General features: G+C 44.0%; 1 protein-coding gene across 1 annotated transcript; it reads left to right on the top strand.

Moving 5' to 3' along the window:
• Positions 1-312: 312 nt before the first annotated feature.
• LOC116353043 (dolichyl pyrophosphate Man9GlcNAc2 alpha-1,3-glucosyltransferase-like) lies at positions 313-13,112 on the top strand. Its single transcript, XM_031785624.1, has 9 exons — positions 313-522; positions 850-934; positions 1,037-1,126; positions 1,271-1,359; positions 2,057-2,139; positions 2,299-2,363; positions 6,009-6,194; positions 10,264-10,399; positions 13,010-13,112. Exons 1-9 carry the CDS (start codon positions 441-443, stop codon positions 13,097-13,099), a joined length of 906 nt encoding a protein of 301 aa, XP_031641484.1. The 5' UTR covers positions 313-440; the 3' UTR covers positions 13,100-13,112.
• The last annotated feature ends 2,434 nt before the right edge of the window (positions 13,113-15,546 follow it).

Genomic DNA, 15,546 nt, shown 5'->3' on the forward strand with positions numbered 1-15,546 from the left:
GAACCCAGAAGGGTTATACCTAGAACCAAAAATGGTTATTCAATGGGTCCTCTATGGGGACAGCCGAAGAAACCTTTTAGGTTCTAGATAACACCTTTTTCTAGGAGTGTATTGGTTAGCCTACTTGTGGAAAAACTGGTTCCTTCAATGTCCAAATCACATATTTGAACAAAAAGCCAAAGTAGCTAAATCCTTCACTATCAATCTTATAATGTCGGTTTCGGTTTATTCTGCTTTTGATTGAAATCGAATATTCTCTATCGTCAGCATCATCCAGCTCTGACCAAAGAAGAACCGAGTTCACCACGACACGTCATCAACCGGCGCCTGCGCTGACGTGTTCAGGAAGTGTAAACAACAATCCTGCACGGAAGCTGCAACATGCATCGAGAATTATAGCATTTCGTTGCCAATAATAAAGCTGTTGTATAGTATCGGTCATGGAGAACTGGAGCCTTGTGTCCATTTGTGTTTTGTTCGGTCTTACGGCAAGATGGGCTGTATCCTTGAACTCTTATTCAGGTAGGAAGTGGACCGTAGCTAGCTAGCTATATGCTAATGTTGCACCTGTAGGGCTCACTGACAGCCCCGTTTCATAGCTACATAGTTAGCTAGAAATCCTAGCCAGATTGCATTGTAAACTTGTCAAATTGTTGATTTTGAGTGGTAAAATGCAACCGGTATTTTGGTGAAATGATTATGGACAATAGCTTGCTAGAGACATAAACATGAGTCCGCTTACTAGCTAGCCACTGTTCAACAGCAGGACTGTAATCTCGTTCTCTGCATATTTCATATAGCTAGCTATTATTATTCAGCAGCATTTTTACCCATTTCTCTTATTTTCAGGGGCAGGCAAACCACCCATGTTCGGGGACTACGAAGCTCAAAGGCACTGGCAAGAAGTGACATACAATCTGCCTGTTCATGAATGGTTGGTCTATGCAGCTGTCTATGGTCCTGTCTTGCATCTTTGTGTTTTTATAAAGTTTCTAAGCAATAGTTAGGATAACTTAATGTTGTTTTCATCCTTCAGGTACTTCAACACTACAGACAACAACCTAAACTACTGGGGTTTGGACTATCCCCCTCTCACAGCCTACCACAGCCTGCTCTGTGCACATGTGTAAGTCTGAGGGCACACACACAAACATCAGGATCATGGGTTTGATTTCTGCTGGGGCCACCGTATGAAAATGTATGCACACAAGTACTGCAATATATTATGAATGTTATCATTATTATATTACTTTGTTGTGCTTTCCTGCAGGGCCAAGCTGATAAACCCAGACTGGGTGGAGTTGCATGCGTCTCGAGGTCATGAAAGCTATGGACATAAGTTGTTTATGAGAGCCACAGGTAAGACTGCTGACAGACAGGTTAAAGAACAGTACACATCAACACTACTGAAATACAGGTTAAAGAACAGTAAACATCAACACAACTGACAGACAGGTTAAAGAACAGTACAAATCAACACTACTGACAGACAGGTTAAAGAACAGTACACATCAACGCTGCTGACAGACAGGTTAAAGAACAGTACACATCAACGCTGCTGACAGACAGGTTAAAGAACAGTACACATCAACGCTACTGACAGACAGGTTAAAGAACAGTACACATCAACGCTGCTGACAGACAGGTTAAAGAACAGTACACATCAACGCTGCTGACAGACAGGTTAAAGAACAGTACACATCAACGCTGCTCACAGACAGGTTAAAGAACAGTACACATCAACACAACTGACAGACAGGATAAAGAACAGTACACATCAACACAACTGACAGACAGGTTAAAGAACAGTACACATCAACACAACTGACAGACAGGTTAAAGAACAGTACACATCAACACTACTGACAGACAGGTTAAAGAACAGTACACATTAACACCACTGACAGCCAGTTTAAATAATAGTACAGGTTAAAGAACCCCCCCCCCCACCCCCGCACGGACTGTTGGTTGAGTGACGAGCATCACATAGGAGTGAGACACCAACGCAGAGCATAGTGATTCATTTGTGGGACTGAATATATGTATCTTTGCTCAGTTCTTGTTGCAGATCTGCTGATATACATTCCTGCTGTTGTTCTTTACAGTTTTTACCTCAGTGAAGGATCAAACAAAAAGAAGGTATGTCAGACTTCTGACATTTACATTCCCTCTATTTGATGTATAACTCAAAATAAGTGCAGTCTCAGTTTTGAGAATTACAAAAACAAAGATACTGTATTAGATAGGCATTACCTGCCCGTCTCACGATAATGTGTGTTGTGTTCTCTTCTTGCCTAGGTCTGCACAGTCCTCTGTATCCTGCTCTATCCAGGCCTTATTCTAATCGACTACGGGCATTTCCAGTATCCTTTAAAAACCCAAGCTGTTTCTATCACTGGATCATATTATTCTTATGTCAAAATCATGACCATTTCTTGTCATCCCAGGTGCTGTGCATTTGGAAAGTATTCAGACCCCTTGACTTTTTCCAAATGTTGTTTTGCGTTCCAGCCTTATTCTAAAAATGATTAAATACACATTTTCCATGAAATCTACACATAATAACCCATAATGACAAAGCTAAAACAGGTTTAGAATTTTTTGCAAATTTATTACCCAAAAAATAATAATACCCTATTTACATAAGTATTCAGACCCTTTGCTATGAGACTTGAAATTGAGCTCAGGTGCATCCTGTTTCCATTGATCATCCTTGAGATGTTTCTACAACTTTTTAGGAGTCCACCTGTGGTAAATTCAATTGGTTGGACATGATTTGGAAAGGCACACACCTGTCTATATAAGGTCCCACAGTTGACAGTGCATGACAGAGCAAAAACCAAGCCATGAGGTTGAAGGAATTGTCCATAGATCTGGGAAAGGGTACCAAAAAAATTCTGCAGCATTGAAGGTTCCCAAGAACACAGTGGCCTCCATCATTCTTAAATGGAAGAAGTTTGGATCCACCAAGACTCTTCCTAGACCTGGCCTCCCTGCCAAACTAAGCAATCAGGGGAGAAGGGCCTTGGTCAGGGAGGTAATCAAGAGCCCGATGGTCACTCTGACAGAGCTCCAGAGTTCCTCTGTGGAGATGGGAGAACCTTCCAGAAGGACAACCATCTCTGCAGCCCTCCACCAATGAGGCCTTTATGATAGAGTGGCCAGACGGAAGCCACTCCTCAGTAAAAAGCACATGACAGCCCGCTTGGAGTTTGTCAAAAGGCACTTAAAGGACTTAGATGATGAGAAACAAGATTCTCTGGTCTGATGAAACCAATATTGAACTATTTGGCCTGAATGCCAAACGTCACATCTGGAGGAAACCTGGCACCATCCCTACGGTGAAGCATGGTGGTGGCAGCATCATGCTGTGCGTATGTTTTTCAGTGGCAGGGACTGGGAGACTAGTCAGAATCGAGGGAAAGATGAACGGAGCAAAGTAGAAGAGAGATCCTTGATGAAAACTTGCTCCAGAGCACTCAGGACCTCAGACTGTGGGTGAAGGTTCACCTTCCAACAGGACAACGACCCTAAGCACACAGCCAATACAGGCTTCGGGACAAGTCTCTGAAGGTTTTTGAGTGGCCCAGCCAGAGCTCAGATTTGAACCTGATCAAACATCTCTGAAGAGACCTGAAAATAGCTGTGGAGAGACGCTCCCCATCCAACCCGACAGAGCTTGATAGGATCTGCAGAGAAGAATGGGAGAAACTCCCCCAAATACAGGTGTGCCAAACTTGTAGCGTCATACCGGGGGCGGCAGGGTAGCCTAGTGGTTAGAGTGTTGGACTAGTAACCGAAAGGTTGCAAGTTCGAATCCCCGAGCTGACAAGGTACAAATGTGTCGTTCTGCCCCTGAACAGGCAGTTAACCCACTGTTCCTAGGCTGTCATTGAAAATAAGAATTTGTTCTTAACTGACTTGCCTAGTAAAATTTAAAAAATACCCAAGAAGATTCGAGGCTGTGATCGCTGCCAAAGGTGCTTCAACAAAGTACTGAATAAAGGGTCTGAATACTTGTAAATGTTATATTTCAGTTTTTTTTTAAATGTTAAAATAACTGTTTTTGCTTTGTCATTATGGGGTATTGTATGTACACTGCTCAAAAAAATAAAGGGAACACTTAAACAACACAATGTAACTCCAAGTCAATCACACTTCTGTGAAATCAAACTGTCAACTTAGGAAGCAACACTGATTGACAATAAATGCTGTTGTGCAAATGGAATAGACAACAGGTGGAAATTATCGGCAATTAGCAAGACCCCCAATAAAGGAGTGGTTCTGCAGGTGGTGACCACAGACCACTTCTCAGTTCCTATGCTTCCTGGCTGATGTTTTGGTCACTTTGAATGCTGGCGGTGCTTTCACTCTAGTGGTAGCATGAGACGGAGTCTACAACCCACACAAGTGGCTCAGGTAGTGCAGCTCATCCACGATGGCACATCAATGCGAGCTGTGGCAAGAAGGTTTGCTGTGTCTGTCAGCGTAGTGTCCAGAGCATGGAGGCGCTACCAGGAGACAGGCCAGTACATCAGGAGACGTGGAGGAGGGCAACAACCCAGCAGCAGGACCGCTACCTCCGCCTTTGTGCAAGGAAGAGCAGGAGGAGCACTGCCAGAGCCCTGCAAAATGACCTCCAGCAGGCCACAAATGTGCATGTGTCTGCTCAAACGGTCAGAAACAGACTCCATGAGGGTGGTATGAGGGCCCGACGTCCACAGGTGGGGGTTGTGCTTGCAGCCCAACACCGTGCAGGACGTTTGGCATTTTCCAGAGAACACCAAGATTGGCAAATTCGCCACTGGCGCCCTGTGCTCTTCACAGATGAAAGCAGGTTCACACTGAGCACATGTGACAGAGTCTGGAGATGCCGTGGAGGACGTTCTGCTGCCTGCAACATTCTCCAGCATGACCGGTTTGGCGGTGGGTCAATCATGGTGTGGGGTGGCATTTCTTTGGGGGGCCGCACAGCCCATGTGCTCACCAGAGGTAGCCTGACTGCCATTAGGTACCGAGATGAGATCCTCAGACACCTTGTGAGACCATATGCTGGTGCGGTTGGCCCTGGGTTCCTCCTAATGCAAGACAATGCTAGACCTCATGTGGCTGGAGTGTGTCAGCAGTTCCTGCAAGAGGAAGGCATTGATGCTATGGACTGGCCCGCCCGTTCCCCAGACCTGAATCCAATTGAGCACATTTGGGACATCATGTCTCGCTCCATCCACCAATGCCATGTTGCACCACAGACTGTCCAGGAGTTGGCGGATGCTTTAGTCCAGGTCTGGGAGGAGATCAAATCAAATTTATTTATATAGCCCTTCGTACATCAGCTGATATCTCAAAGTGCTGTAAAGAAACCCAGCCTAAAACCCCAAACAGCAAGCAATGCAGGTGTAGAAGCACGAGATCCCTCAGGAGACCATCCGCCACCTCATCAGGAGCATTCCCAGGCGTTGTAGGGAGGTCATACAGGCACGTGGAGGCCACACACACTACTGAGCCTCATTTTGACTTGTTTTAAGGACATTACATCAAAGTTGGATCAGCCTGTAGTGTGGTTTTCCACTTGAATTTTGAGTGTGACTCCAAATCCAGACCTCCATGGGTTGATACATTTGATTTCCATTGATAATTTTTGTGTGATTTTGTTGTCAGCACATTCAACTTTGTAAAGAAAAAAGTATTTAATAAGAATATTTCATTCATTCAGATCTAAGATGTGTTATTTTAGTGTTCCCTTTATTTTTTTGAGCAGTGTATATTGATGAAGGAAAGAAATCTGTAATTTATTTTAGAATAAGGCTGTAATGAAAGAAAATGTGGAAAATGTCAAGGGGTCTGAAAATATTTTCAGAAAGCACTGTATGTTCAGCCAGTGTGAATATAAATGAGATGAATCATGGTAGAAGCAGTTTGATTGGAGACCAGGATTTGTATGAATGAGGCATAGCAGAGCATCTGGTAACAGTACCATCATGACTATGTATTCTTTAACTGGGCGTCAGATATAACAGTATAAGCCTGGGGCTGGCCCTATGGGGTGTGGTGGTTCTGGGTCTGGGCTGGGACGTGCTGGGCTCTCTGGCCTTCGTCCTGTCCCTCAACTACAAACAGATGGAGCTCTACCACTCCCTACCCTTCTTCTGCTACTTACTGGGCAAGTGTTTCAAGCAGGGCCTGGCAGGCCGAGGGTGAGTTAGCTGACTTAGACTTATACCCCTGGCTAAGAGGGTTTGTGTGAATGGGACTGTGTGTGTGGCGAGATGATATACAGTGGGTCCGAAATTATTGACACCCCTGATAAAGATGAGCAAACATGACTGAATAAATTATAAAAATACTGAACTATATTGTATGCTGAAAACAATTGGGAATATATATTATTTTATACTAATACAATTGCTCAAAGAGGTAGGGGTCACCCATTTTCAATACCTTACCTTGTGAGGATAACCACACTGAGCCTTTAAAAAAAAAAAATTATGAGCCGGAGAACCCGTTGGGAGGGATATGTGTGGTCAAGAGCTCTATTTTCATGTCATCTGACCAAAGAACTGGTTCCAATCCAAGTGCCAATGCCGTTTAGCAAACTCCAGGCTTTTACATTTGTTGGACGACATGAAAATAGAGCTCTTTGGCCACACACACTAGTGGTGGATTTGGCGTCAAAATTACAATGTAATGAGCAGAAAATAACACCATACCTACTGTAAAATATGGCGGTGGATCTTTGGTGTTATGGGGCTATTTTGCTTCCACTGGTCCTGGGGCCTTTGTTAAGGTCAACAGCATCATGAACATTACCCAGTATCAGGACATTTTGCAATGGCCATTTCAGTCTCCGGACTTGAACCCCATTGAAAACCTGTGGTTTGTTTCAAGTTTTAATGTCACATGCACAAGTACTGTGAAATGCCTTTCTTGCTAACCCAAAACCCAACATTGCAATAATCAATAACAATGTATTACTAGAAAACAATAACAAGAGAAATAAGAGTAAGAAATATGAAACACAGTCAGTGAGTGAGCATACTACATACAGGAAATATTTAAAAAGTCAGTTCCAATACCATATATACAGATTCAGGGATACTGGAGTGATGGAAGTAGATATGTATAGGGAGAAGGTGACTATATACAGGTTCAGGGATACTGGAGTGATGGAAGTAGATATGTATAGGGGGAAGGTGACTATATACATGTTCAGGGATACTGGAGCGATGGAAGTAGATATGTATAGGGGGAAGGTGACTATATACAGGTTCAGGGATACTGGAGTGATGGAAGTAGATATGTATAGGGGGAAGGTGACTATATACAGGTTCAGGGATACTTGAGTGATGGAAGTAGATATGTATAGGGGGAAGGTGACTATATACAGGTTCAGGGATACTGGAGTGATGGAAGTAGATATGTATAGGGGGAAGGTGACTATATACAGGTTCAGGGATACTGGAGTGATGGAAGTAGATATGTATAGGGGGAAGGTGACTATATACAGGTTCAGGGATACTGGAGTGATGGAAGTAGATATGTATAGGGGGAAGGTGACTATATACAGGTTCAGGGATACTGGAGTGATGGAAGTAGATATGTATAGGGGGAAGGTGACTATACAGGTTCAGGGATACTGGAGTGATGGAAGTAGATATGTATAAGGGGAAGGTGACTATATACAGGTTCAGGGATACTGGAGTGATGGAGGTAGATATGTATAGGGGGAAGGTGACTAGGCAAAAGGATATATGATAAACACAGTAGCAGCAGCTTGAGTGGGTGTGTGTGTGTGTAGAGTCAGTATAAATGTACCATACCAATCAAAAGTTTGGACACACCTCCTCATTCAAGGGTTTTTCTTTATTTTTACTATTTTTCTACATTGTAGAATAATAGTGAAGACAAACTATGAAATAACACATGGAATCGTGTAGTAACCAAAAAAGTGTGAAACAAATCAAAATATATTTTATATTTGAGATTCTTCAAAGTAGCCACCCTTTGCCTTGATGACAGCTTTGCACACTCTTGGCATTCTGTCAACCAGCTTCATGAGGTAGTCTCCTGGAATACATTTCAATTAACACGTGTGCCTTGTTAAAAGTTCATTTGTGGCATTTCTTCCTTCTTAATGCATTTGAGCCAATCAGTTGTGTTGTGACAAGGTAGGGGTGGTATACAGAAGATAGCGTTATTTGGTAAAAGGCCAAGTTCATTGTTATGGCATGAACAGCTCAAATAAGCAAAGAGAAACGACAGTCCATTGTTACTTTAAGACATGAAGGTTAGTCAATCAAATTCATGAAAGTTTCTTCAAGTGCAGTCGCAAAACTATCAAGCGCTATGATGAAACTGGCTCTCATGAGGACTGCCACAGGAAAGGAAGACCCAGAGTTACCTCTGCTGCAGAGGATAAGTTCATTAGAGTTACCAACCTCAGAAATTGCAGCCCGAATAAATGTTTCACAGAGTTGAAGTAACAGACACATCAACCTTTCAGGGGAGACTTTGTGAATCAGGCCTTCATGGTCGAATTGCTGCAAAGAAACCACTACTAAAGAACACCAATAAGAAGAAGGGACTTGCTTGGGTCAAGAACATGAGCAATGGACATTAATTAGACCGGTGGAAATCTGTCTTCACAAAAACACTTGCAGGTTTTTGTGAGAGACAGAGTAGGTGAACGGATTATCTCCGTATGTGTGGTTCCCACCGTGAAGCATGGAGGAGGCGTAATGGTGCTTTGCTGGTGACACTGTTGGTGATTTATTTAGAATTCAAGGCACACTTCCCCAGCATGGCTACCACAGCATTCTGCAGCGATACGCCATCCCATCTCCTTTGTGCTTAGTGGGACTATAATTTGTTTTTCAACAGGACAATGACGCAAAACACACCTCCAGGCTATTTGACTAAGAAGGAGAGTGATGGAGTGCTGCATCAGATGACCTGGCCTCCACAATCACTTGACCTCAACTCAATTGAGATGGTTTGGGATGAGTTGGACCACAGAGTGCAGGAAAAGCAGCTAACAAGTGCTCAGCATATTTGGGAACTCCTTCAAGACTGTTGGAAAAGCATTCCAGGTGAAGCTGGTTGAGAGAATGCCAAGAGTGTGCAAAGCTCTAAAGGCAAAGGGTGGCTACTTTGAAGAATTTTGATTTGTTAAACACTTTTTTGGTTACATGATTCCATATGTGTTTTTTCATAGTTTTGATGTGTTCACTATTATTCCACAATGTAGAAAATAGTAAAAATAAAGAAAACCATTGAATGAGTAGGTGTGTCAACTTTTGACTGGTACTGTATGTGTGAGTCAGAAGATGGAGTGTGTGTGTGTGTAGGGCCCTGTGAGTGTGCATAGAATGCAAATATTGAGATAAAAGGTAAATAAAGATACAAGGTGAACTCGGTCTGTGAATTGAAGAGGGCAGTCCATAAGCGCAGATAAAGGATATCAAGGAAGTATTCTGTATGGAGGAATGGTCTAAGATCCCTCCCAAAAGCATTAAACATCAGATTATATTATATTCATCATTCACTGAATCAGCATGATTGTTTTTAAAGTAATGCCCAGAATGAATCATTTTCTGTCGCCAGTGGACAAAACATGGAAAGGGCTATGCAGACTTTTCTGAAATGCAAATCAATATTTAATTTCAGAATTGGTTAAAATTTAGGTTAGGGTCAGGGTTAAGTTTAGGCTACAGTTAACGCTAGTCGGTTTGCAAGCCAGAAAAGTCTGTATAGCCCTTCCCACAAAACATGGCCCCATAAAGTAGCCTACATTTTCTCCAAAACAGAGTAGCAGAGTTACTGAGGCGAGCCAATCAGATTGGATGACTGTTTCTAGTGTCCCCACATTTGTTTATCTAATAACAATGTACCAAGGGCTAATGGATAGCTAGATTAGATGGGCAGGGGAAGATATGTCCAGATGACATTATGGCCATGCCCAAGCTCCTCGGCTGTTCCTGTGTGTGCAACTTTACCGCCACTCAGCTACTACAGCTGACCTACCGTGAAGACTTTTAGCTAACGCATGGGATGTGGATAGTTCCACTCACAGCTGTTGTGATGTGAGATTCAGCCAATTAATACTATTGACAATATGAATGATCATGTTTCACTGCTTTACAGTACATGTCAACGTAGCCAGTTTTGGGTATCTTAGACCGTGTGTAAGATTATGTTTTGGGTATTTGACTGTTTCAAAGGTTCGGTGTACTTTATCATTTGTTTTCTCATCCACCACCCACCCAGGCTGTTCCTGCTAGTCAAGATCGCTGTAACAGTCCTGGTGACCTTTGCCCTCTGCTGGCTGCCCTTCCTGTCTGACCCTGGCCAGATCCTGCAGGTGGTGCACCGCCTTTTCCCTGTGGGGCGAGGCCTATTCGAGGTACGTACAAAAAGGTTTCAGTATTCAAGGCAATTAGTCATACTATCAAGTCAAGTGGTTTCCCTAACATTCTGCGACGTGAGTCACCTAAAGCTTGTAGAATGTTCTGGAGACCAACAGAGTAACCCAAACCAGATTCTCCACCCACAGCCCAATTTTGAGAGACCACACTATCTGCCAAGTCGAAATCAGTTGGTGTTAGAAAGACGAGGAGGTTTATGGTAGTCAACAAAGTGCTGCCCTCGTAGACAGGAGTGGTATGCTGCGCCTCCTGTTCTTCACAGCCTACATGCTCTTACAGACACACACACACAAACCTGCTACCCTCCATCAATTCCTCTGTGCTTAGCCAATTGGAAATGGATCTCCTGCAGGATCAAAGAAAACAGAGGAATAAAATGGTGAAAGGTCAGAAGATCAGGTTTGCTCTATCTGGGGAGGGGGGGTCGTAGTGACTGGGGGGGGTAAAGATAAATCTAACACATTTACTGCCAGGGTATTTTCAGCACATCATTGCGGGGCCATGTTTTAGCCGTGTGATGCATGGTTCGGTGCCAAGGGCCAACACTATGCGTGTCAGAGTGCATCCATTCGTTGTGCAAAACGTTGGCAGCTAAACTGCTGCGTGCTTGAAAAGTGAACTTACACGCGTGTATGTACACACAGGAGGAGAGGTGCAGAGGGGGGGAAATGAAAAACTGATGGACAGTGATGGCTCACACTGGGGACATTAGTTAGAACATATTGAAAGCATGTCACGGATGAGCTGCTGAGGTAACACTGTTACAGGGGCGGTGTAGAGGTGGTTGGCAGCTCAGAGGCCAAGGCCAGCTGCTCTAGTTTTGGAAGCCTGCCCTGTGCCCTGCACCCATTCCCCAAGGTGCGGTGATGTGAGAAGTAATTGAAAATTAAACAGTCAGCCTTGTGCAGTCTCTTGTCACAAGGAAACAGAATCAATAAAATGTATTTTCTGGTACTGTCCAACGGTGGCTCGCTTTTGGAGTCAGGTCCAGGAATGTTGTTATGTCATAATACCAGGGTTCCGATGGACCTGCAAACTGTATTGTTAGGGGATCTGAAAAAACCACGATCAGTCAATGGGATATATCATTATACTCTTGGGTAAAGTATTTATCTGTATTTATCCCACCCCAAAAAGGCTATGTGAGGTTGGTCATGCTGGCAGTATAGTTAGTTATAGTTATTTATTTATGAAATGATACAAACATAATATACAAAGTGTGGGTGACCCCGTGGTGCGAGGGTCTCCAGGAGAAGCCTGCCTGAACTAATTGTGAAATTGTGCACGTAAGCAGAAGCCGGACTGGGACAAGCAGACAGGGCGAGAAGGGGTGGTGGGGGAAGGTTGAGGGGGTGAGGAGGGTAAGTTGTACGTTTACCCACCACGCAGCACTCTGACCGCCTGTTTTCCTGCTTCACAAAAATGGCACCAAATGCTGCAGCCTATGAAATTCCAAGCTGGTTTATAGGTGAAGAGTGACGCCATCGGCACTTACCCACATTTGCAGCCGAACCCCAGGTTCCTGTGTAGCCCTCAGCCGAGGCGGCGTTGGAGGACATTCCGATAGGGTCGTTATTTGGGGGGGGGGGGCTACAGGGGGTGTGTTTGAGGAGAGATGGGGCCTCGACGTCTGCAGGACGGACAGCCTGCTGACTGGGCCTGTCTGTAACCTCCACACACACACAGCTGTGCTCTGAGCAGCTGTAGCAAGCCCAGTGGACCGCATAGAAATTCACCCTATAGAAAAGACCACACTATTACGAGACATGATTAGACTACAGTGATCTATGCATTGTATTTCTACTTTGTGTCATATCACAGCCAGTAGAAGCAGCAGGGGGTCTTAACATCTGATCTCAGAACAACTGCTAAGGCCTTAAATCAACATGAATTACACGGTCAGTCCTCCGTCCTCCATTTCCTGCTAGCTACCCCAACCGCAAAGACCGTCGTTAAGGCTGACAGTTTGGATCTGTTTCCCAATGGTTATAACTATGCTTTGGGTGGTGTGGTGGGTGGACACACTGTGACAGTGTTCTTCTATGGGGTGGTCTGAATGTGCCGAAGAATGCAGAAATGATCGTAATGTGATTATCTCTGAACATTAACCCTGTGTCCCCAAGTTTACAGAAAGTGCATAGCTTCTAGTGACATCCCGTTCCATATGACCTGACAGGCGATTTATGAGGCTGGTAATACCTTCCAAGCGCTCCTGTACAAATACACTGTGGAATGCAAAGAAGGAATTCTTATTGCACTTTCAGTTGGAAAATGATTACTTGGAGCAATGCCACTTATTAGCCTTCTCTTCAAAACCGAATGCTTTTTAAAGCAGCGTACTCTCATACCATATGTGGTTTTCTAAATTTAAAACCCTTGTAATGAGTTTTATAACTCATTTAAATGATTCACATCGATAATAAACACTTCACTAACAATAAGGAATATGATCAACCTATTGGTTCTGCATCGTTATAGGAAGTGAGCTATGAAACGTATTAATTTTCTTATTAAAAGTGTGTGTGTTTTGACAGGATAAAGTGTGTTGACAGGATAAAGTGTGTTGACAGGATAAAGTGTGTTGACAGGATAAAGTGGCCAACACGTGGTGCAGCTTGAATGTCCTGATAAAGATCAAGACCATCCTGTCCACTGATACCCAGCTCTACTTCAGGTAATCCCCCTCTCACTCTCCATCTCACCGCTCTCCATCTCATGCTCTCTTGCAGAGTGAAAACAAGATTATCCCTTGAACACTGAGATACTGATCACTACCAGCTGCTATGGGCAATTCTCCTCCAAGGTCCTTATGAATGAGAAGATGCTACACAGACAGTCAGTCATAGAACCCTTCTCATGTTGTCATGGTGGTACGTGCTTGAATAACCTATGGGGCTATATTTAGGGGTGCTGTGTGCATTCCTGCACAGGATGGACACGTTTCTGCCCGACTGTTAACACCAGGATTTAACTTGGACTTCTAAGACTGTAGTGTATTTAAAAACAAATTAAAACACTAGAGCTTTTTGACCATGGTGAATATAGAAATGTTTTAGGGGGAGGGCTACCTGCTGTAGAATGTGTCATAAAACAATGGATTACTCCTCGTTACAATAGAAGTGGACTACTGGATCATGTATTTATGTATATGCTTGTTACTACTACGTTTCTGTAAAATGTCTCAACAGAATGTCATGATGGATCACCTGTGGGACAGTATCTGGGAACTGTATCCCAAAATCACCATGACCCCCCCCCCCACCTCCCTAGCACACCCCTCTTGCCCCATGTTGGGGGTCCCCGATACCCCTCTCCCCAGGGGCCCTTTAGGCCTGATACAGCTGCCCTACCCCTACCCCTTCATTCAGAGTGGAGGTACCTCCCTGGCCCCCCTCCTTTCCTGTGTCTCTATCCCCTGTGAGTGACAATTGAAGGGTTAGACTAATGTTGGGGTTGCCCTATGCGGAGACAGTGTTTGGTACATTTCCCACATACAGTGGGGAGAACAAGTATTTGATACACTGACGATTTCAGGTTTTCCTACTTACAAAGCATGTAGAGGTCTGTATTTTTATCATAGGTACACTTCAACTGTGAGAGACGGAATCTAAAACAAAAATCCAGAAAATCACATTGTATGATCTTTTAAGTAATTAATTGGCATTTTATTGCATGGCATAAGTATTGATCACCTACAACCAGTAAGAATTCCAGCTCTCACAGACCTGTTAGTTTTTCTTTAAGAAGCCCTCCTGTCTCCCACTCATTACCTGTATTAACTGCACCTGTTTGAACTCGTTACATGTATAAAGACACCTGTCCACACAATCAATCAAACAGACTCCAACCTCTCCACAATGGCCAAGACCAGAGAGCTGTGTAAGGACATCAGGGATAAAATTATAGACCTGCACAAGGCTGGGATGGGCTACAGGACAATAGGCAAGCAGCTTGGTGAGAAGGCAACAACTGTTGGCGCAATTATTAGAAAATGGAAGAAGTTCAAGATGACGGTCAATCACCCTCGGTTCTGGGGCTCCATGCAAGATCTCACCTCGTGAGGCATCAATGATCATGAGAAGGTGAGGGATCAGCCCAGAACTACACGGCGAGACCTGGTCAATGACCCGAAGAGAGCTGGGACCACATCTCAAAGAAAACCATTAGTAAACACTACGCTGTCATGGATTAAATCCTGCAGAGCACGCAAGGTCCCCCTGCTCAAGCCAGTGCATGTCCAGGCCCGTCTGAAGTTTGCCAATGACCATCTGGATGATCCAGAGAAGGAATTGGAGAAGGTCATGTGGTCTGATGAGACAAAAATAGAGCTTTTTGGTCTAACTTCCACTCGCTGTGTTTGGAGGAAGAAGAAGGATGAGTACAACCCCAAGCACCCATCCCAACCGTGAAGCATGGAGGTGGAAACATCATTCTTTGTGGATGCTTTTCTGCAAAGGGGACAGGACGACTGCACCGTATTGAGGGGAGGATGGATGGGGCCATGTATCGCAAGATCTTGGCCAACAACCTCCTCAGTAAGAGCATTGTGGCTGGGTCTTCTAGCATGACAACGACCCGAAACACACAGCCAGGGCAACTAAGGAGTCTCAAGGAATCTCAAGGTCCTGGAGTGGCCTAGCCAGTCTCCAGACCTGAACCCAATAGAACATCTTGGATGGAGCTGAAAGTCTGTATTGCCTAGCGACAGCCTCGAAACCTGAAGGATCTGGAGAAGGTCTGTATGGAGGAGTGGGCCAAAATCCCTGCTGCAGTGTGTGCAAACCTGGTCAAGAACTACAGGAAAGGTCTGATCTCTGTAATTGCAAACAAAGGTTTCTGTACCAAATAAGTGTGTGTAACCTTTTCTGTCTGCCTCTAGGCCAGTCTGCCTTCTGCATTTCTGATGTATCAAATACTTATGTAATGCAATAAAATGCAAATTAATTACTTAAAAATCATACAATGTGAGTTTCAGGATTTTTGTTTTAGATTCCGTCTCTCACAGTTGAAGTGTACCTATGATAAAAATTACAGACCTCTACATGCTTTGTAAGTAGGAAACACTGCCGATTTTGCAGGTTATCAAATACTTGTTCTCCCCACTGTAGCTGGGGTCTTATGGTTT

Source organism: Oncorhynchus kisutch, linkage group LG13 (assembly GCF_002021735.2).
Source record: "Oncorhynchus kisutch isolate 150728-3 linkage group LG13, Okis_V2, whole genome shotgun sequence".
In the NCBI taxonomy this organism is placed as follows: Eukaryota; Metazoa; Chordata; class Actinopteri; order Salmoniformes; family Salmonidae; genus Oncorhynchus; species Oncorhynchus kisutch.

What these genes read in the sequence shown, in the direction of transcription:
- LOC116353043 (XM_031785624.1), top strand. Translation starts at nt 441, where the DNA reads ATGGAGAACTGGAGCCTTGTGTCCATTTGTGTTTTGTTCGGTCTTACG. An exon ending in ATCCTTGAACTCTTATTCAG is followed by an intron (nt 523 to 849) that starts GTAGGAAGTGGA and finishes TCTTATTTTCAG; the next exon opens with GGGCAGGCAAACCACCCATG. An exon ending in AGCCTGCTCTGTGCACATGT is followed by an intron (nt 1,127 to 1,270) that starts GTAAGTCTGAGG and finishes GCTTTCCTGCAG; the next exon opens with GGCCAAGCTGATAAACCCAG.